General features: G+C 38.7%; 2 protein-coding genes across 6 annotated transcripts in view; one reads left to right on the forward strand and one right to left on the reverse strand.

Moving 5' to 3' along the window:
- Cp (ceruloplasmin) overlaps positions 1-23,112 on the forward strand; it is a 50,602-nt gene that overhangs the window by 25,259 nt on the left and 2,231 nt on the right. Inside the window, exons 15-20 of one of the 4 annotated variants that reach the window (XR_003710756.1) lie at positions 443-549; positions 2,197-2,413; positions 2,789-2,928; positions 3,938-4,103; positions 17,410-17,514; positions 20,358-21,215. Coding sequence is in view for 3 of the 4 variants with exons in the window: in XM_028762851.1 (XP_028618684.1) it covers positions 443-549; positions 2,197-2,413; positions 2,789-2,928; positions 3,938-4,103; positions 17,410-17,483 (704 nt within the window). In the remaining variant the exon portion in view is untranslated. Of the gene's footprint in view, positions 1-442; positions 550-2,196; positions 2,414-2,788; positions 2,929-3,937; positions 4,118-8,189; positions 8,446-17,409; positions 17,515-20,357; positions 21,216-23,112 lie in introns of those variants that run through there. The other 3 variants (XM_028762851.1, XM_028762852.1, XM_028762857.1) reach the window with 3 other exon arrangements.
- The window catches only part of Hps3 (HPS3 biogenesis of lysosomal organelles complex 2 subunit 1), a 47,058-nt gene continuing 32,998 nt past the window's right edge, over positions 9,053-23,112 (reverse strand). The window contains exons 12-17 of one of the 2 annotated variants that reach the window (XM_028762866.1): positions 22,636-22,821; positions 22,114-22,302; positions 20,630-20,737; positions 15,226-15,432; positions 14,497-14,587; positions 9,053-9,945 (exon numbers count right to left, since the gene is read on the reverse strand). In XM_028762866.1, coding sequence (XP_028618699.1) covers positions 9,818-9,945; positions 14,497-14,587; positions 15,226-15,432; positions 20,630-20,737; positions 22,114-22,302; positions 22,636-22,821 — 909 coding nt within the window. In that variant the 3' untranslated portion in view covers positions 9,053-9,817. Of the gene's footprint in view, positions 9,946-14,496; positions 14,592-15,225; positions 15,433-20,629; positions 20,738-22,113; positions 22,303-22,635; positions 22,822-23,112 lie in introns of both variants that reach the window. The other variant, XR_003710776.1, reaches the window with a different exon arrangement.

Here is a 23,112-nt window from a genome sequence, read left to right on the forward strand (position 1 = left end):
GGCTTTGTAGTCCAGCAAGTGAATAAGAACTGATTAATTCATAGTATACATGCAAAGACATGAAAATACCTTAGTGTATCTTAGAAACTCTCAAATCATAGAAGTTGTTCAGCAGGTAAAGGTGCTTACTGCCAAGCCTGATTACTCAAGTTCCATCTCTAGAACCCATACGGTTGGAGGATAGAGTTCTACTTTCACATGCTGTGGCACATGTGCACATACACTCAGTATAAAGTTAAAAAATTAAGTTCCTGGAAGAATTTTGAGTACTATTACTTTTTAATAACAACCTTGACATCTTTACTTTCTGAATCACTAGTTATGAAGGCTTAATATATACATATGCATTGTATGTACATATAAAATGTATATACATATAAAACACATTATGTGTGTCAGATCCTAACTGAATATAACCAGACATGTAACTCTGTTAATTTAGGTGAAGTTCGCACTTATATATGGCAAATTCCAGAAAGATCAGGTGCTGGAACAGAGGATTCAGCTTGTATTCCATGGGCTTATTACTCAACGGTGGATCGAGTTAAGGTAAACTTTAAGCCATCTGTTTTGTAAGATGCTCCAGATAGACAATTGAAAGCAGATACAGTTACCAGAGTTTTCCTGTGCTCCAATCTGTCAAAATCCCAGGAATATAAATTGCTCTCTAACCTAGTTCAGTTTATACTTTTGGTTTGTTTGCTTTTAAATATAAAGTTATAATTATCTCATACCTGCTGATTATTGATAGCACCTAATAAGAATTTTAAAACAATGCATTTTATGTTTCTTTTGATATGAAAAAATATTAAATGCAAATGTAAACCCAACAGCTATCAAGAACTGTGGGTATTGCTAAATAAAATATTGTAAAGACAAAAACACCCAATGGCCACCACACTCTTCTGTAGAACTAAATCTTGATCAGAATCTCTCCCAGTGTCTGAGCTGTCAATGCAGCTGCCTGCTGGACAGCTACACCAGAAATTTCCAGATGTAGGGACCCTTCTACAAGGGTCTTCTCCACCTCCTTCACTTCCTGTTGTAAAAAACCAGCAGCACATCTGCTACATATTTGCAAGAGAGACTAGGCCCAGCCCATGCTTGCTCTTTGGTAGCAGACGTATAGGTTGATCTTCATGCAGGTTCCAAAATTGGGGGTTGGGGGGGGGTGTCCCTGAATCTGTTGCCGGTCTGTGGATCCTGCTCCCCTAGCTGAGCCGCTTTTGTCTGGCCTCAGTGGGAGAGGCCTAGTCCTGCAGTGACTTGATATGCCAGGGAGAAGGGGAGGAGGGATGGGGGAGAGGTTGAATGAGGGAAGGGTGAGGTTGGAGGAGCTGTGATTGGGATATAAAGGAAACAAATAAATTAATTAAACAAACAAACAGCAGGACAAGTACCAGTCCTACCAGTTCACTCAAGCAAAAACTTGGAACCACTTTTCTTACCCAGACAATTTGACCCTACAATTGCTCAGCCCACTCCTCTCCCCTGTCACCTGTCAGTTCTTAGAATCTGTTTCAACTGCTGCCTCCCAGGCTTACAGACTCCCCTGCCACCCCCAAGTCTTCCTTCGTTTGACCATTAAGACTGGACTAAAATTTGGCTTTGCTGCCATCCCCTGGCCAATGTCTCAGAAACTACATATGACACAACCTGAATTTTATTAGTATGCTATAGCCTAAGGATGATCCAAAACGCAATTTGTTATTACTGATACTTAGGCTGTCTTTCACATGGGTACTCATTAGCGCTCCATTTCTCCACGCCAATGGACAATTCCCTTGGCTTCTACACATTTCTTCTATTCCTATATGAGCTCCTACAGTGAAAGGCTTTGTTTCATTCAGCCACAGATGCATAATAACAACATAATACTTGGCTCATCACAATGAGTTCATGAGTTTATGAAATAAATAACCAACACTGTTCATTTAGATAGCTCATCAGTTAGGCCAATTTTTGGCCTCTTCACATATCTAAGTTCCACATCACCCACAGAACCTACCTACTATTCGTCACTATTTCAATTTAACCACATCAAGTATAAAGATACTAAAGTGGTGGCTTCCCTTTGGACTAGGTATCCCACTGAAATCAGTCCCTCCAAAGTGGCTAGGATTGTGGATAAGGTCCCAGGTCTCTGAAATCTTGTCCAGCACTTCCAGGATAACTGTAGTTTCTGCTTGTTTTCAGGATCTCTATAGTGGGCTAATAGGCCCATTGATTGTTTGTCGGAAATCTTATGTGAAAGTATTCAATCCTAAAAAGAAAGTGGAGTTTTTCCTTTTGTTTTTAGTATTTGATGAGAATGAATCTTGGTACTTAGATGATAACATCGAAATATACTCTGAACACCCTGAGAAAGTAAACAAAGACAACGAGGAATTCATAGAAAGCAATAAAATGCATGGTATGAGACACTATTTTAAGCTACCTTCCTTTTTTTACTCTTTTCTTCTTTCAAAGAAAATCATGTTTCAATAAGAAAATCGTATTTTATTTAAAAATATCGTGATATAAAATTCTGTTCAAAACCAAAATGGACTATGTTTAAAATCTTTACTAATTTTTCTCCCAACTCCAAGCCCTCATTCCTTTTGAAGTAAATCCATAATTAGGATTAAGGCTCTTCATATAAAGTAACTTGAAAAGTAGCAATGATACTGTTGAACTTGAACTGTTTTCCCCATCCATAGTAAAGTAAGCTCTGCCGTGTTAACCTAGTAATATTTCCTGTTACTGTTATGGGTTAAGATTACTCTGAAGTATATTGCATTCCCCTCAGCTATTAATGGGAAAATGTTCGGAAACCTACAAGGCCTTACAATGCACGTGAACGATGAAGTCATCTGGTATGTGATGGGAATGGGCAATGAAATAGATCTGCACACGGTACACTTCCATGGCCACAGCTTCCAGTACAAGGTAAGAGCCGCCCACAGCGTTCACTCCTCCACTGCTCAACATGCTCAATTCAAGCCAACAACACATTTCCATAGAGATCCCTGTGAACATGAGAAACTGGCCCAGCATGCCATCTCCACTGACACATCAGCCTCCTCACAATGTGGGCTCGTCCTTACACTTGCAGGTTTTTCTGTCTCTTGTAGTTCTGCTCACACATTCTAAATGGAATGGCTGACAGAGAAGGCAGAAGTGTTCCCACAAGGGTGAGGCGGCAGAGACGAGAACCCAGACTTCACTATGGCATGTCCATTCTAAATTCCCTCTTAAATTGTGCAAGGTGAATTAACACTTAGGTGTCAAGCAACTGACACCCAAGAATACAATTCTACTACCCTTTATCTTGGGAAACCAACCGTCCTCTTGAAGATGCATTTTTTTTCTGTTTTTAAAATGCACAAGCAACCAAATAAAAACAAACAACAACAACAACAACAACAACAACAAAAAACCAGGCATACTGAAGAATATCCATTTTATAATCTGTACTGTCTTCTATACATATATCATTAATGGGCTTTCAATATTATTTCCACTGAAATATTCCAGCAACATATTTGAGACTATGTTAGTATCATTTAAGTTGTCTACCAGCCTCCCCTTCGGCTACCTTTGCCCTTTCTGTGCCTTACAGTTTCACGAACAAGGTAAGTCTATAAACAGAAGCACGAGTGAAAGTTGAAGTCAGGCCACAGAGTGCTTGCTCTGTGTAGATCAAGTCTCTGACAAAGGTAAGCCCGAACTGTGGCATTCACTGCGCATGGTTCGGACTAATAAATTCCTTTCTTCACATTTTCCTTGATGTCTTAGAGTTCTGAGGCTTTAGATGAGGACTACATATTTCAGAACATAAAATATGGAGAAATTCATTTTTTAAATTTAATTTTTTAATTTCTTTCTCTAATATTTTGAGCTAGCTAATTAAAGGCTATTAAATAAACTCTCATATTTTGTCATCTTTCTAATAAAGCACAGGGGAATACACAGTTCTGATGTCTTTGACCTTTTCCCTGGAACATACCAAACCCTAGAGATGTTTCCCCAAACACCTGGAATCTGGTTACTCCACTGCCACGTGACTGACCATGTCCATGCTGGGATGACAACTACCTACACTGTTTTACCGGTAGAACAAGGTAAATTTATCAAGGTGAATGAATATCAGGTAGTATCTCTAGATATACATTATGAATGCTTTGCTTAAAGACATCTCCCAGTATAAGGCACTGTGCTCTGGCTGTCCTGGTGACTTCCTTCTCTACCTCTAAGTAGGAATGTTTCACTGCTAGGCCAGTGGGATATCATTGACTGGCTGACAGCTAGAATGGTATTGAGTCAAAGTGTACAAATGGACACAAACTTGACAGTGTGACCACATGCAAAACTGCTGTAAGAAAACAATCACATTAGATTTTTAACAAAAAAGCCAAACATGACTTACACATGAACATTTAGAATTTTACTTCTCTCTTAAGAGGAAACATTAACATTTTCCCTGGAGCAGCTCCCACTTGAGAGAAGCCTCAATCAACCCAGTACAACTTCAGTCATCATCCAGAACAGTTCTTTTTGTGACGGCAGAGAAGAGTTGTTTATCAAGGAATTGAAAAACACTTAAAATTAGGAATATTTATTCTTCAGCTCTTACATGTGTAAGTATACTCAGATCCATACACACACACACCCATGTGCACATACATAGAGCACAGGAAACTTCATCTTTTTTGTAGATACAAACCAACAACAAAATGTACAAAGAGGGAAATTCCAGTACTATAGTTAACAGGCTTTAGTAGGTCTTTTGAGTTGAGAATTATTGGAATTAGAAATGGCACATCTACCTGGAGGAAGCTACATGTAGAATATGCTTCTTCCTTAAAAATAAATGGAATAGGCAAGTGTGTGTAGGAGGAGCTAAGGTGGGAGGAGTAAGAAGAGGAAGAGGAAGTAGGAGAGGAGGAGAAGGAAGAGGAGGAGCTAGGGAAGGGGGGGAGAGAGAGAGAGAGAGAGAGAGAGAGAGAGAGAGAGGAAGGAACATGGAAGCAGATGTTCACGTGTCTGTAGCAGTCAAAGGTAATTGGTATATCTAGGTTGAGTATTGGGTTACACTTCTGACTGTGTGGGCATCTTGTTACTGATCATTACCAAACATATAAGCTTTTGGATAATTTAAGCAGTAGAGTCTCATTTTCCTACTGGGCCCTTGTGGGTGGTGGATGATCTGGGCAATGCCCAGCCTTACAGAGACAGTGTGGGAGACTGCCAGAGCCATCTCCCACGCTGGCGTCTCGTGGGTGGCAGGGCTGGTGTTTCTGGAGAGCCGGTTCTAGCTGCTGTGCGCACGTGGCCTCTGGCTGAGAAACACGGCCGCTGAGCTAGGCAGAGCCACGCTTAGTCAGTCGGTTTGACCAGTGGTCGATATTAATTATTTACCTCAACACGTGTGTGTGTGTGTGTGTGTGTGTGTGTGTGTTTGTGTGTGTGTGTATTTATGTGGGTGTATGCATATGTAAACATAAATGTATGTGTGTGCATGTGTTGTGTATATGTTTGTGAGTGTGCATGTGTTTGCATGTGTACATGTTCATGTGTACGCCATATGTGTGCGTATGTGTGAGCATGCTGTGGTCCTAGGGACAGACTCCATGTTTTTGTCAATGTTAGGTAAGACTATTATTAGTGAGCTGTGTTGTCAATCCAAGTACTACAAATCTCAAAGTCACTCAAGATTACACCTTATCATAAATAAAGTTTTCATCTTTGCTCTTACACCATCTTTTTGAAAAAACAAGAACAAATAAACAAAAAAAAACCCAAAAACAAAACAAAACTACTTTCACTAGAGTAGTTACTGGTAACACACAACTCTACCTAAGACTCAAAACACAAATAAGCTGATGAATTTAATACCAATAACTTGACCAAAGTAAAAAGTCAACAAGGCTAAGAAAGAAAATGAGAAACAGTCTCTTTAAATGGCTCTCTACCTGTGTGTTGCAACCCCTTTTGGGGTCCAAAGATCCTGTGCATCTGAAAACACAGATATGTCTATTATGATTAATAGTCGTAGCAAAATTAAAGTTGTGAAGTAACAAAAATTAATTTATGGTTGGAGGTTACAACATGAGGAATTATATTAATGGCTTGCACTGTTACGAGGTTGAGAACCTTGCTCTAAATAAACAACCTTGCAAGGCTAGTGAGATGGCTCAGCAGTTAAGAACACTGGCTGCTTTTCCAGAAGATCAGGGTTTGGTTCCCAGCATCTAATCTCTCCCAACCCTCTGTGACTCCAGATGTGCACTGTAAGTCCAGTTCTAGGGAATCTAATGCTCTCTCCTGGTCTCCGTGGATACAAGGCACACAAATGGATACAGATATACACACAGCAATATATCCATACCAGAGAAAGAAAGGTAGGGAGGGAAGGAGAGGGAGGAAAAGGGAGGAAGAGGACGAAGAAGAGGAGGAAGAATGAGAGAGGAAGGAACACTTGAGAATCTATGTGTGCAAATGTTTAGCACCCAGGAAATATTGCAACAGGCTGGTCCTGCACATAAAAACACTGGAAACTTCTGCATCTAACAAACCTGGGGAAAGGGAGAGGCAATGTCTGTTTAAGAAGAAAGGTGCTTTTACAACAGTAGAGGGATTATAAAGCAAATAACCAATGAGAATAAAGAACATGGAAAACATAAGTTGATTTTGACAAGAAAACATATAGGACTGAAAGAATAGCAGGAAAAAAGTAGAAAAATAGGGAGTCACGCTTATAAGTCTAAATCTTTAAATAAGTTAGATAAAGCTGTGGGGAAATCACATCAACTCAGTATCTCAAAACATTGCTGCCTTTCATTACACATACGAAAGCATGTAGAAATGAATTGAAGCCTTGTGACATTATGCATTAGGTGACAACTGTCTGAAGGAAAAAATATTAATTACAAATAGTGGTTAAACTACCATTGTCAATTTGATACTTTTTCCCTATTGGAGGAAACACATAAAAACCTCCTTTGAGTGTGAAGTGTAAAAAGCACTTTTATTGGACTATAACTACTGTCAAATAATCTTTAGGATACAAACTATAGTGGGAAAGCTGGCTTAGTTGTAAATTCCTCAAAATCAAACTATACACACCCACAATTCTAGCTAAATAGTCAAATCTATTACAATACTCTGGTGAATATCTAAATCCATTCATTTGACAAAGTAGAATTTTTGAAACAGTTTTTGGACATAATTTAAGACTCATAAAAAAGGGTACAGAAGGAGAACAAAGAGCTCCCAGAAACCTTCCTTCCATACTTATAAAGTTACCTTTGCCACCTTTTCTCTCATCTCCCTTCCGCTCTCCTTTGTACTGCACTTGAACATGTCTGTGTGCAAATATGTGTATCTGTATTTCATAAATATCTTCTTATGTGTAACCATCATCATTGCCAAGAATTTCTTTAAATGATTAGAAGCTATAGCTCTTTTTCAGATCTCAACAACCATCCCTTCATATTCTATTTTAGACACAAAAAGAAAAATCCCAGCTCATACAAAGATCCTGAAGGACAGCTTCTCACATTAGTCTTTAACTTCTTTTTGTTTTAAATTTAACTGTACATGCATGGATCTTTTGCCTGAAATATACCAGTGTACCAAGTATGTACCTGGTCCCCATACAGTCCTAAAAAGGCACCAAATCCCCTGGAACTGGAGTTACAGATGGTTGTGAGCCAGCATGTGGGTACAGGGAACCAAATCCAGGTCCAATCCCCTCAGTGACATTTTGTAATACAGAACAGTCGTCACCTTGTAGGCTTCCATGTGTGGTCACTCTGCGACTCCCTGTCAGGCTCAGGCTACACACTGAGGCCCTGGATGTGTTCATCCCTTCTACTAGGAAGCTCTGCATCCTACTGTGCCTATTAGTGCTGAGCTTTGAGCTCTGGGAAATGTGCTATCTGTCAAGATCTTCTTCAGTACAATTATTATTTTTCTCCTTTATGATTGAGATCTTTTGCAAAGAAGAAAATACATTTACTTTAATTAAAGCAGTACTAAAATGGGAGATTTTTCTAAACATATGAACGATAAATGAATTAAGAATTAATCAAAGTAACTAGTATTTAAAAAAACAGAATACATGAAAAACACCCACGTACAGACTTTTTAACCATTTAAAATATACTGTTTTAAGTAATCATCTTACAATTTCTTTTTCTATATAGACTAATTCTGGCTGAAAGAAATAAATTGACAAGTAGAAAACAAGAACAATGAGTCATTGCAAACATTTCAAGAAAATCAAAGGCACACAACTGCTCATTTGTGAGCAAACTGGTAATAATCCAGATGAACAGATCAACAGACTGTCTCATGACATGTGTTTGTTTGCTGGGTAACAGAATCCCTTTACAAAGTCCACTCATACCTGCATTGAAAGGATTCTGTGAAGTAACAAATAAACGAAACCGTATGACCAGATGCTGTCCTTGGCTGTCTCACAGGCTCACTATAAAGTTTACTAAACTGTCTCCAACACTTCTCATCTAGTCCTCTAACAAACCATGGGGTAAGGGGGTACAGAAAAGAAGGAAAATGAAGACACTAAGATGCATTTTGTAAAACTCTGAAAAACAGTCAAAGGATGCTATCTGAAAACAGAGAAAGTCAGAAACCAATAATGTTAAATTTTGAAAAAATAAAATGCAGATAATAAAGTAGTAAATTTTAAAATGCCAATAAGAGAACTTCAAATCAGGGTTCCATAAGACACTGTCAAATAGACATTTTACGGAGCCTTACTGAGTTCATGGGTTCTGACAATGTGCTGGACTTGGACACTACAATCTGCAACAAGTTACTAAAAGGGCAGAAAACTGGCTCAACAGCTAAGAGTACTAGCTGCTCTTGAAACAGCCCCAGATTCCGGTGCCCACATCAGGCAGCTCCTTTGCTGGCCTCTGTGAGGACCTGCACATGACTCACCAACATACACTCAGGCCTACAAATATACACATACAAAATACACCTTCAGAACAAACCAAATCAACCAAACAAACAAACAAGGAAGTTACTAAAAAGGCAGGTATGAACATCATGATAACTTTTTATTTTCTCGTATACTATGGGTTGAAAGAATAGTAGTGTATATACATAAAGAATAGAAACAAGGTTTTGGCTGAAAATATGTGAACTAAACAAGTCATGTTAACAGCTAGACAAGAGTCCATTTATCTAATTCTGAGAGGACATCATGAGTTTCAAAAGTAGTTCAAAAGCCAAGTATATAGCCTTTGACTGGAGTGAAACATTACATCTTTCTCACTTACATAAAAATACAAAATAGTAACCCTGAAGAAAAATCTATAACAATCAAGATACTGTTTGATGAGCAAGAGGGGCATTTGAGCATATCTGTGATGTATTTCCTTCCAGTGACCCTGGAATGGACATGATTGTCCATATTTCAGCACTAAGTCCATATTTCTCACAACAGACGCCTGTGTCTAGTTTTGAAATTACATTCATGGCCCTTCACACCTATAAGGCTTGGGAGGTTTACATAGATTGAGGTCAGCACAAGGTTCATAGTTCCAGGCTTATACAGAATAAAGAGTAAAAAAATAAGAACCAAAAGGAAACACATGTGAAGAGATCTTACATTTTGAAGTCTTTTACATTCTAGACAAGTAAATGGGTTCAGGTTATAGATTAAGCTAACAGCTACAATTACATGTTAAAGTAGGCACCCTTAAAGCAGCTACAATACATATCAACACAAGCCCTTTGAGGTTATCTGCCGCAGGACACTTACAGTGCAGTCACTTATGCCAGTGTGCGGCAAAGGATAACATCAAGTTAGTGATTTCTTCCGGCTGCAGAAAAGGAGGTACGGCAGGAAAAACGCTGCCACCCCGTCTCCTGGGAGAACATTCACGAAATCTCTCAGGTCCAGTCCCACAGCGACAACCGACAAGGTTTCTGTTTGTGGAGAAGAATGATGCATGAGATAAAGCTAAAAAGTCCAATTTGTTCTTAATAATATGAAATTCCTTCAAGTAACAAAAAAAATTATAAAAGTAAGATGATAGAATTAGTTCATATTTAACTTATCCCTTCTAAAGCCCTTCAACATTTATTTTGCATGTAGCCCCTGGAATTTGAGTTACTAATTCACTGGTAGATTACTACATTATCTTTCAGTTGATTTCTACCATTTGCAAATAAAACATAATATCATGCTGCCTTGATTTTAGAACTGCAGTTAGTATATAAAGATTGTTTGCTAGGACAGGAATACCATTAATTACTAGAAAACATCTTCCTATAAGTTCCTCTCTATAATGAGATTTTCATGTTATTAATGTTCACAAATGTTTTGTGATGACCATACACATTTTCTTCTACAAAGTAAAGTGCTCTAACAAACATTTTCAATATTTAGGAATTTAATGGATTGAGGATACATTCAGCAACAGAACCCTTGCCTAGTATGTACAATTTCCTGGATTCAATCCTCAGCACCAATGAAAGAGCACAAGGCAGTGGCAGGGGTGGGGGTGTTGCTGAACATTTTAAAGAACATAATTACGTAATTTTATGTTTCTACTATTTCTTAGTGCTGCCCTACCCTACTGACAATGCCCTCAGAGAGTTGAGGGAGACAGCTCAGTTGGTGTAGTGCTTCCTGCACAAGCTTGGAAACCTGTACTCAATCCCTGGTACCCATGTAAGAGAAAGCCAGGCACTGTAGCATGCCTTAATACAAGATCTGGGAAGGCAAAGTCAGATAGATCCCTGGAGCTCCCTGTGCAGCCAGCCCAGCCTGTTTGTTTAGTTAGCCACAGGTTCCATGTGACTAGCCCCAGTGAGATGCTGTCTCAAAAACAAAGCTAATGACGCTTAAGATATGATGACCAAAACTGACCTTTGTCCTGTCTACACAGACACACACGCCCTCATTCACTCTATAAAAATAGGTAGATAAATAATAAGAATGTCTTCAAGATCATATTGTCCTAAGAACAAACATTCTTTTCTTCCGTGTCTATTCATACTTCAGGATCATCTCCTGTGTGATTCCATTTACAGGACTATTGTAAAACCTTCTTGGACATCTGTCAATCTAAATCACCCTTTACATACTGTGATGGTCTGCCCTGTAACTAGGACATTAAACAACACCACAACAGTGACATATGGGAAGGACTTTTAGCTTTGCAATCAGATATATCTGAGAAGAGATGGATATTCTTCAACCGAAATGCTAAGTGACTTTAAGAATGTGACTCAGGGGCTGGAATACGGATCTGTGGCTAAGAACACTTGCTGCTCTTCCAGAGGACCTTAGTTTGGTTGCCAGAGCTCATATCAGATGAATTACAACCTAAAGTAATTCTATTTCTAGGTTGAAACCTTGGATCTTCAAAGTTACCTACATGAATATACATGTACCCACATGCAGACCCACATACACACACACACAGACATACACAAACACACACAACACTACACATAACTTAAAATCCTGGTACTCAACTTGCTAGCTTCCAGAGTTCCTGTGGGATTTACAATGAATACTTCTCTACATGTAAGATGATCTTAATAAACAGCAACCATGAACTAGTAGAAAAACTCATATAAAAACCATAAATTATTAATATTTTCCTATGAAACATGTTACTTACCTAAATGTGGAGCCTGTAAGTAGTAGCCTAGATACAATAACTTATACTTAGGATAAGTACTGAGCTGTTACAGAGTCAATAAAAATATCACCACTGTTCAATTCTCTTCTCCTACCAGTGAGGCCCTAATATAAATTATAACTATATGAATAAGATCAAGGCCTTAAGTGTGTACAGTAATTTAAAAGCTCTTCTTAACCTCTCATTTGGCTCTTCCTGAATGAAGAGTAATGTTTTTATTTATTTAATCCACGCCTCATACCAAAGAGCATATACTGACGGGTATGACAGGTTCCATTGGGGAAACTGAAGTAAGACAAGATTAAAGTAGCGGTTAGAGAGTGCAATTAGCTGTCTCAGCAGGTAAAGTGTGCACCACACAAATGACCTGAGTTCATTCCCCAGAACCACAAAAAGGTGGAAGGGCAGGACCAACTCCAAAGTTGCTTTCTAACCTCCACATGTACAACATGGCACATGCATACATATGTACACACACAATAAAGAAACAATCAAACTAGCAAATAAATAAAATATAAAATCTGGGCTGGAGATGTGGTTCAGTGGGAAGTGAACTTGCCACGCAAGCACGGTGACTGAGAGCCACAGAATCCACATAAAACTCCAGGTGGGCTTGGCAGCCCCCCCGGGAACGCCAGTGTTTGAGCAGGAGACAGGTTTCCCAGAGCAAGTTGGCTAGCCAGCGTTTTCGTCAGAACAGCAAGCACCAGATGGAGACATTGCCTCAATCAGTAGGGTGGAAAGTAATGACGGAAGACAATGATGTTAACACTGGAGTTCTGCAGACATCTACATATACATGGGTGCCCAACCTCATACATACGTGTGCACACCACAGACATCCCTATCTACAAAAGAAATTTAAATGGTTTTCTTTATTCTACTCACCAGCTACTGAAATCAACGAGTTATCTAAGAACGATATAGTCAGAAGTAAATCTGAACTTAAAATCCTCCAGCATGTCTAAAATATATTCACTAAATGTTAGTTAATTCCACTGACAGGACTTTAAATAATTTTAAAACCTTATTTTCAGAATATATTACAATATTAGATTTTTACAAAATAAAAGTAGTAGGCTGGTTAAAAGTATTGGCTCAACTTGTAGAGGACCTTGGGTTTGGATCACAGCACCCACATGATGGCTCACAGCTGTCTGTAACTCCAGTTCCAGAAAATCTGATGTCCATTTTCTGGTGTCTGAGGGCAGAACACGTGATACACACACAGAAATGCAGACAAAACACTCATACTTAAAACATGTAAATAAAAGTAAATTTAAAAATAGGTCATTATTTCAAAGCCAGTAACAAATGTTTCCTTAAATGGCTACATGTTCTCTCTCATTTCAATAACTCTGCATTAGTACAATTCTGTGCTCAGGTGACAGCTGGCAACATCTGGGTTTGTCATAACTTGGGTGATAAGGATATAGGTAGTAGTCAAAGACGCTGACTGATATTGCTAATGGGATGGGGAGGGACTCTTCCCAACACACATAACTTTCCAAAGCAATGCACTAAGTTCGAGTAATAACACCACAGCAGAAAAATAAGAAAGGATGAAGTTGTCTCTTGAGATGGCTCAGTGGATTAAGGCACCGGTTGCCAAGTCTGTAGACCTGAGTTTGATCCCTAGGACCCACAGGGTAGAAGGAGAGAACTAGCCCCCAAAAGTTGTCCTCTGATCTCCACATACACACTGTGATAACTCTTCTTGGCTATCAACTTGACAACATCTGTAATTAACTATAAACCCAAGCAGTGGGACACACCTGTGAAGGGATTTTTTGTTAACTGGACCATTTGAGGTTGAAGACCCACCTTAAATCCAGATCTCTTAAGATCAAAAGGACTCACCCTAAATTTAGGCCACACCTTCTCCTGGCAGCCTATACAATGGATGAAAAAGGAGCTTTTGCCTGCTTGCCCTGGTTCTTGCTGGCAAATTCATCCCTTCACTGGTATTAGAATCTACCTATTTGGGATTTCAGTGTTTATTAAAGACCAGCTGAGACATTCAACCTCCTGGGCTGAACAACTACTAGATTCCTGGATATTCTGTCATGAGACTGATATTGTTGAAACAGTCAAACCACAGCCTGTAAGCCATTCTAATAAGTTCACACGCACACGCACCCCACATAGTCTATCAGTCTGTTCTTCTAGAGAACTCTAACCAGTAAACACATACAGCATGCATACTATAAAAGGAAGGATGAAGAGTCTTCTGACTAGGTAATAACATTGCCGATCTGTGAAGATAGAAGAGAACTGAAGAGCAAGTGACTGACCCCCAAAGTAACCCTACCCTTTGCCAAAACCCATGTGTTAACTAGTAACACATGATAGGACAGAAAAAGAAAAAACATATGTCAAGACTGATAAATGGTAGTCTCTGAATAATAAAAACTGAGATATTTACTAAGCTGCAGAAAACTGTAATTTACATGTTCAAGATTTAAATCCTTAAAGAACTCACTGTTCTTCAATACTTATAATTATTTTTACTAAACTTAATTTTCTACATGAAGTAAATTAAAAACCTAGAGTGGTCTAAACTTCCATATTTTTTAATTAAATATTGGAATTATACATTTCCATTACAACAATCTGCTAAGAGTCTGGAAATGTTAACGTCTAAGGCTATCAGCGCCATGACTAGAGATGCTGAATGAGAATCAAGTGTGAGGGCAACACTCCAGATGACTCCTGTGCCCTCACCTGACATCATGGCGGCAATCAAACAACACTAGAGAAATTAAGAACTTGTCCAATTTAAAATTGCAAGTAAAATTCAGTCATCCAAAAAAGGGAATATTACCTTTTAACAATGACAGGTGAAGGTGGTATCTCTCTCCACCACACTTGACTCTATGACAGAGTTCAGGCAGTAGCTTTTTCCACCAAAGAATCTATCTTATAGAAAAATAAATACATTTTAGTTTGGTGCATCTTATCCTCAGACTTCTAATAAGAGTAAGGAGGCTATGCAGGAGAGATTACACAGAAAAATGATATCCGTTGGTCAAGGAATCACCTCTATTATAACAAGAATTTTATCAGCAGCAGGTTCCTGATGAAACTTAAAAGGCAGGCCTGTAACTTGAGGTACACATGTACACACTTATTTTCAAGGAAAAATGTGGATATGTCCTCTTTTTATCTTGGTTGACAAGAAGGGGAAAAAAGTCAAATGCTAAAGCTGAAACTAACATATAGAGCCAAATATAGAAACTTACATATAGAGCCAAATATAGACCAAATATAGAGACGGAATTCCCCCCCGCCACACATTATGACTCCACACCTTCAAGTACTCAATAATCTTATCTGAAAAGAACTCTTTAGAGATTAGATATATCATCCTCATGCATTTTAATAGCATCTACAAGTATTCAAAATATCTACCATTAAACATACATGTTCTTCAGCCACACAGCCTTATGAAGCTAAACTAACATAAACAGTCCTCATTCTGCAGATAACCCAACAAAATTACCAAATCTTATTGCCACTGGTCAAGGCTAGAAGCACAATCTGAAATACATACCCAGTGATCATCCTTCAGTTCCTGATTAGCATACGCAATGACTGCCTCTGGACATTTCTCAAGCAAGGTGTCTATGCACTGTTCATACTCTCGTAACCGTGTATGACATAGAACATGAACACTGAGGCCAGCAACAGTGTCTTCCGAGAGTGGCTCCAGAAACGGAATAATGGAAGCTATGTCCAACGAAGGGCTACATATGAGAGACTATGAAGAGAAAAGTGAAATATGAAATGAAGGATCCCAAATGAAACACAACATACAGCATTTTCTTTTCAAAATAATAAAATTCCACTTTACCAAAAAAGGAAAGAAAATGCAATTTTAGAAAACATGAATATGGCCCCGGAGTACTTGGACTCAAGTACTAAATAATCTCACATTCAATTCTACTTTTTAAAAAGTTGTTTAATACAAAGCAGTCATCTTTTTTCTTTTCTTTTTGTTTTGTTTTGTTTTTTGTTTTTGTTTTTCGAGACAGGGTTTCTCTGTATAGCCCTGGTTGTCCTGAAACTCACTCTGTCAACCAGGCTGGCTTCAAACTCAGAAATCCACCTGCCTCTGCCTCCCAAGTGCTGGGATTAATGGCATGTGCCACCACTGCCTGGCCAGCAGTCATCTTTAATTGGGACTCTAACCTAAGAATATGATCAACATGTGGTCAAAGATTTATGTCCATAGAGCTTGGCACAAGTATTTATAACACTGAAAGACCATGGGTGGTTGCATGTCCAAAAAGAAGGAATCAAATAAATAAACTATGGTTTATTTTATAAATTATATTTCCAAAGGTCAGTTAAGAAGAAAATATGACAAAACTGAGTCAAAACATATTGAGATAAAATTGTATTCAGAGTGTGACCAATGTTGTAAATTCACAGTGTATAAAACCTTTATAGTAAGGTTTCTGGAAGAATACTGCAATTTAAAAAGGGGATTAACTCAGGGCTTGATGGGTTGACCAAAGTCCTGATTGCTTTGTTTTCTTTTAACACTTCTTTGTTTTTTCCAAATTTAAATAATGAGCACATAAAGTGTGTATGTGTGTGCGAAAGAGACACGGGGGGGGGGGGAGGGAGGGAGGGAGAGAGAGAGAGAGAGAGAGAGAGAGAGAGAGAAAACTATCCTCACTAGCATTAACTGTCACCTTAGTGGATTGAATGCCCTTATTAGTTTAATCTGTGGCATGACTATGAGGTACTGTCTTGATTGTTAATTGATGGAGAAGTCAGCAGCAGTTCCCTGGGCAACTGGTCCTTGGCTATAAAGTCAGCTTGCTGACCAACTCAGCTACCACCCAGGCCCAAATAAAAGACTGTAAGTTGGTCTAAGTTGGTCTACCTCAACATCTAGCCCACCTGTGAACTGCTAGAGCTGGTGAAGGGACCAGTCCAGCAGATCCAAAGCTGCAAGATCTCCATAACACAGGCCAACAATAGGATATCTGAGAGAAGTCCCAGTAAAGGTCTAGTATTGATAGTGTAGCAGAAGCCAGAGGCTTCGAACCAGATCAATGACTCATTGCAATGAACATTTGCAAATAAAGATGTGTTGACAAAAGGGTATAGCGTGTGATACTCCATACACTACAGCTTCCATGATGAGGTACCTCCACACCCACCTCCTTTTTCTGTTTGTTTGTTTGTTTTTTACTTTCTTTTGTGGGGAGGTTGCAAAGGCAGAGGGTAGATACAAAGGAACAGAGAGATGAGTAGAATTGGGGTGCATGATGTGAAATTCACAAAGAATCAATACAAAGTTTAAAAAAAAAAAAAAAGAAAGCCTCCCATGCACTAATGACAGGTGTTACTTCAACAGTCATACATTTACTAGTATTTTCCTTTTAAGCAACTTTACTAGGTTTTTTGTTTTTGGTTTTTGTTTTTTTTTTTTGGTTTTTGGATTTTTGTTTTTCGAGACAGGGCTTCTCTTATAGCCTGGGCTGTCCTGGAACTCACTCTGTAGACCAGGCTGGCCTTGAACTCAGAAATCCGCCTGCCTCTGCCTCCCAAGTGCTGAGATTAAAGGCGTGCGCCACCACTGCCCGACTGCAACTTTACTAGTTTTTAATTTTCACATTCTATAGCACTTTTTGTTTTACCATCAAAATAATCTCCATTTTTATTTTTCTATAAGAGATATAATTATGGCTTAATTTCCTTTCCTGTATCTTTTCTGCTACAGCATCATCTCAGAGTTACAGGATGAACTGGAACATCCTCTATACACTGTTAATCAGCATGATTATTTTATTCTGAATATCTACCAAGGAGTAGCCAGGAAAATAAGGTTGGTATATATATTTTTTTATCCCAAGCTAAATAATTTATCTGGATAATTTCCTGGTAGTAAAATAGCAACCATGAAATAAAGTGAGACTCTCCTACTTATACGGAAGGAGGCCAGAGCCCTGATTTAATATGATAGTAGGAGAGACAAAAGCGTGGGTACCCAATAACAGCTGAGATGAAACCAGTCCAGACAGTACAAGGTGAACTACCTATACAGTTTTAGTAAGAATTTTAAACAGCAGTATAACTCTAAAGAGCACTTAGCCAGGGGTGGCATCATACCCTACAAATTCAGCACTAACAGATGATTTGGAGGCAATGTGGACCACACAGGGAATTCCAGGTCAGCCTAGCTTCATAAAAAGAAACTATCTCAAATAGATAAGTAAATATTCAACATCGGACTGAAAATGGCCCAAATAATGTAAAATTCTGCAATGGTTGGTTTCTTATTTTCATTTTTTCCCCAATACTGGAAATCAACTCTCTTCACTCTTAACATATGTGCTATTTATTCCTTTTTGCTACAAAGATCTCTCTGCCTAAGGTCTGATTCAGCAGATTTCTCTAATTCTCTACTTTTACAGGCAAGGATATGGAGAGGTGGTGTACAAGGGGTAGGTACCCGGACAATCTGGGAAAGGAGCAAATATTTGCTAGTCATGGTGTTCTCTCTCACTGATCAATAGTTGCTCTCTAACTTATTAGTGATATAGATTTTATACTTATTATTATACAAATATGCCCCTGAAGTAACTGTAGACAAACATACCAAACCACAGTGCTGGGGAGAGAGACACAATTCTGGAAACATACTTAGGTAATTCCTCCAACACCTCTAAATAGGAGCCAAAGAGACCCTTGGGAATTCTGATGCTTACCCTTCTTAATGACTGAGAGTAAATGATCTGTGGATAATCTTGAAAGAAGCATAACCCAGGGAGAGATTTGGAAAAGTTTAATCAGTATATTTTCCATCTTTAAGAGCAAAAACTCTCAGAAAAGGATGAAAGTAATACATAGAAACTGGGAGCATTATGAGAAGACTACAAAGCAGAGGCATAGATGAGAGGGAAGAGTCTCATGTCAATGGCACAGAGCAGATTTTCAACATAATAATTATAGAGAACTCTCAGACTAAGGAAAAACACAACCATACAGACACACAGGACACCAACAAGAACAAGAAAAGAAATTCCCCACAGAACATCAAGTTAAAACACTAAACATACACAACAAAGAGGATACTGAAAGCAACAAGAGAAAAGGCACAGGTCCTATATAAACACAGCAGAACAACTGCTGATGGAGACTGAACCCCAGAAAAGTCTGGTGCAATGCACCCCAAAAGACCACATATGCCAAACAAGACTACTTTACGCAACATAGTTGAAGAAGGAAAAAATTTTCATGATATAAACAGGGTAAAGGAATGTGTCCACCAAGCCAGACCCACTGAGAATTCTAGAAGCCATTCTTTAGACTGACAAGAGGATAGAGAAAACAAATGAAGCCATCGTAACAAGAACATTAAATGAGACAGAGAATTCCCCCACAAACACACACAACAAAATACAGCAATCAACAAATCCTTTTCAATACTAACTTTAAGTACTGGCTTCAACTTCCCAATCAAAACAAAAGTTAATTGAAAGGATTAACAAAAATTCATCTTTTGTTACCTACAAGGATTTTAAATGATCACTGAATTATACCTTTTGACTGTGATTATAAATGTGCTTTGAAGTTCTATCAGTAAAATTTTCATAGCATATTACAACTTTAATTACATCACTGATCTGAACGTTGGAGGACAAGGCCTGATTTAGTCTCCCACACTTACTCTAATTCTCAGACAGTAGCTATCAAATGAACAAACAAGCAGCTAACACCTCAGGACTTTCAGTGTATATATGTACCAGAGATAAGATACAGAGAATCTTCTTTAGTGATATATTGTTGCAGTTAACTAATAAACTACTGAGGCTGCACTTGAATTCATGATTCTTCTGTCTCAGCCTCCAAAGTTCTAGAATGACAAGCATGTACAACCATACCAAATTCTGGTGATTTAAAAAAAAGAATATAGGCCACACAGTCTGGAGCCTGAGTCTAAATAATCTAGCCTCCTGATTTTCCTTTTCCAGCCCATCCCCAGCTCAACAGCTGTGTCTACGATAAAAAAAAAAAAAATGCACATTTTGACAAATTCCTAAAGTTTAAATCAGGAATTACACATCCAAAACGTAAAAGGCTCAAGCAGAAGAGAAATGCCTAGGGGCACTTGGGTATAAGAAAAGACTTGAGAGCCTCAGCAACTGGATGAGAAGCCATGGAGATAAGAGTGGTGTGGACTCAACATGTTGTACACTGCTCAGCCAGGAGCATCTGCACACCAGGCCTCGGGAACAGTGCAGGGCACAGGTGGCCAGTGCTTCTGAATTTTTCAAGTGTATCATTTAACTCAAAATTCCTAATATGAAATGTTGATTTCTATATGTGGCTAGCTACAGTGAGTAAACAAAACAAAAGAGGTGAAAATTAGATTTAGTCCTTGGGTCAACAAATGATATTTAATAAAAAGATACATTTAGCCCAGCCTGACCTACCATGTCACATGCAGAAAGTTATAGTCAGAATTCCTATACCATAATTGTGTCCCACAATTCTTTTGAAAACTTCTCTTCTGGAGTCAGATAAACTGGCTACTTTGACATATTACTCATAAGACAGATGGTATTGGTTGGGTAGGTATGAAGTCTAAATTGTGTTAAGCCACGTTAAACAAAGCTCATTCTTACAAAAGAACCCTATATATGTGGACACTTTTATTTCCCACAGGTGTTTCCAAGTACATTCTAAAAATGAAGAGAGTTGTACAGCTCATTTACCTGCAACAAGACCAGTCCCTCAGCTCAGATGCTTCATCCGTCAGCAGGTCCACCCAGAAGCCAGGATTCCAAAGCTCCTAATTGTGATAAACTATATATTGTTGCCCCTCAAAAGCTATATTCTAAACTAACCAGACATGTGATATTATCACACATTTAAACTGTATACTATATTGTAACATACTACATATTTTAAAAAGTAAGAGAGGTGTCTTCATTTACCTGTAATTTCAAAAGATCTTCTGTGTAATTTTTATCAACTAAGGAATCAGACATCATTAAGACATGAATCCACGGATATATTAAGCCATAATGACTGCAGGCATTTATCTGAAACATTACAGACATGCATCATAAGCCAAATATAACAATAGCAAAACAATTTCTTCATCCATTCACTAATCCTCTGCCACATCTTAGACTCAGTTACAAACTCTCCTAGGAAATGGAAGCTTTGCAGATGTATTTCCCTGAAAAAGGTTACAGTCTCGCTGCTTCCACATCAAATAATCTGCAAGGAATATTTCCTAATATTTTGAAATTTAAAAATATTCTATAGAAGTGCTTTCTAGAAAAAATAAAAATAGCACTGTTCCTAAGATAATTATACTCAAAAAGAGTAAAAGATAACAGTAGAAATAATTTTTATTTATAGCATTTGGGGGGTGACAAAATATCCTTTTAAGGCTCATGATGATTGCCTGGAGCATCCTTTATCCAAGAAACGACACTGGTGACCTTTCCAGTCACTGCATAGTACCCACAGCAGCCATGGCAACAGGATTCTATGGAAAACAGAGCAGGATGGGTGGGTACCAAAGGCTGTCACAGCTGCCTACAACATACCTGAAGCCCAAGTGTGGCCCTGACAGAAAACAGAAGGGCAGTGCCCCTTGCCTCTGAGGTAACAGAGCAGTTTTGGAAAAAAGTCCCTTCCATGCTGTGACACTGCAGAATGGTAATAAAGGCCATACTCTTTATTTGGAGGGCATGGAATCTGAGATGGGTGAGGGTCTCATGTGGAGCCCTGGCTGGCCTGAAAATCCCTTTATATACCAGGTTTGCCTGGAACTCACAGAGACTCACCTGCCCTCTGCCTTCTGAGTGGTAAGAGTAAAGGCATTAACCATGACAATTTCTCTCCTTCTACTGTGGGTCCGAGGGATGAAACTTAGGTCACCAGATGTGGCAGCAAGGGTCTTTATGGGATAAGCAATATCAGCAGCCCCAGTTGGTATTCTTTAGAATGGGAAAGTATGTAAGAGGTAGGTAACTTCAGTCATAGGTATGTTCTAAGCACTAAAAATAAGGTAGAGTCTATGACGATAGCATCAGTGGGTAATGTGCTTATTTCACAAAAATGAAAACTTGACTTTGAGTCCTAGAACCTGGAAAATGTCAGGTGTGCTGATACAAGTTTGTAATCTCAATGTTGAGGAGGCAAAACAGAGGATACCTAGGCCCCTGGACAGCTTGTATCTTACATGTCAATAATAGTCCCTGTTGCAAAATAGGGACAGAGTCCCTAAGAATGACACCTGAAGAATGACACCTAAGACGTCTACTCTATACGTAGGGCATCTATACATCTACTACACTAGCTCCGTCTCTCTTAAAACAAAACAAAAACAAAAAACAAAAAACAAACACCTAAAGAGATTATTGCAGCACATATTGTATGCATTTACAGTATTTCATTGTCTTACCAAATCCTCTGCTGTTCTCAGCGGTGTGGTATCAGGACACTGCCTCTCTGATAACCTCCAGACGTACTGAGATATGAGCTTGAAAGAGAGCTCCTCAAGTACCACATCTGGGAGACAGGCTACAAGCTGAGCTTCCCAGAAGTCTACCAAAAGCTGAGGAACTGTGTCTTCACCTTTCCCACACAGTACCTAAAAAAGAGAGCATCCACGTCAATGCAGAGCCAGTGACAGAGCGACAGCAGAGCTATCCATCCCTCCATCATGTGGTCATGCAGTTCATAAGTTTGGCTTGACTACCATGGCAAGAACAAAGTTATTTTCTGTTAATAGGAAACAGACTCTAGGTGGCACTCATGGAGTTTCTGCAGAAACAGTCTTTTAATCTATATGCTTACATTATAAACTGATTATACAGAAGTCTACTTTTCAATTATGAATGAAACCTCACTTCAGTTCTATTTCCTATTCTCCTTTGGTTTCTATCAGATCACTCAGAAAAATTACATTTTCAGCTGGACAAACCTTAAAGAAAGAATCAGCTTCTTCAATTCCAATTTTACCATTCTTCTGTAAGCCCAGGACTGAAGCCACCAGCAATCCAGGCCGAGTTTCCTTCAAGTGAATTGCAAGTTCAGTAGGAACAATATGTCCTTTCCACTGCTGAATTAACAGCCGGGGTTCCAGAATGAAGCCATACACCAGCTTCATCTTCAGATTAAAAAAAAAAAAAATGTTAGAATGAAATGCACATTGTATCTACAGTATTCATCTCATCCTAGTGTCTTCATGGATTAGGGGCCAGTTATTAACACTGTATTTCTGGGTTTTAGCCACAAAAACTAGCTCTTATTCCCAAGAAGAATATTAGTATCTTTCTCATATAAATTATTAATGGATAACTAAACTGAGATGATCCATTTTTGTAAAGAATTTTCGATTAGGAATGCATACACACACACACACACACACACACACACACACACACACACACACACACAC

The sequence above is a fragment of the Grammomys surdaster genome, unplaced genomic scaffold (genome assembly GCF_004785775.1).
Source record: "Grammomys surdaster isolate TR1022 unplaced genomic scaffold, NIH_TR_1.0 62, whole genome shotgun sequence".
In the NCBI taxonomy this organism is placed as follows: Eukaryota; Metazoa; Chordata; class Mammalia; order Rodentia; family Muridae; genus Grammomys; species Grammomys surdaster.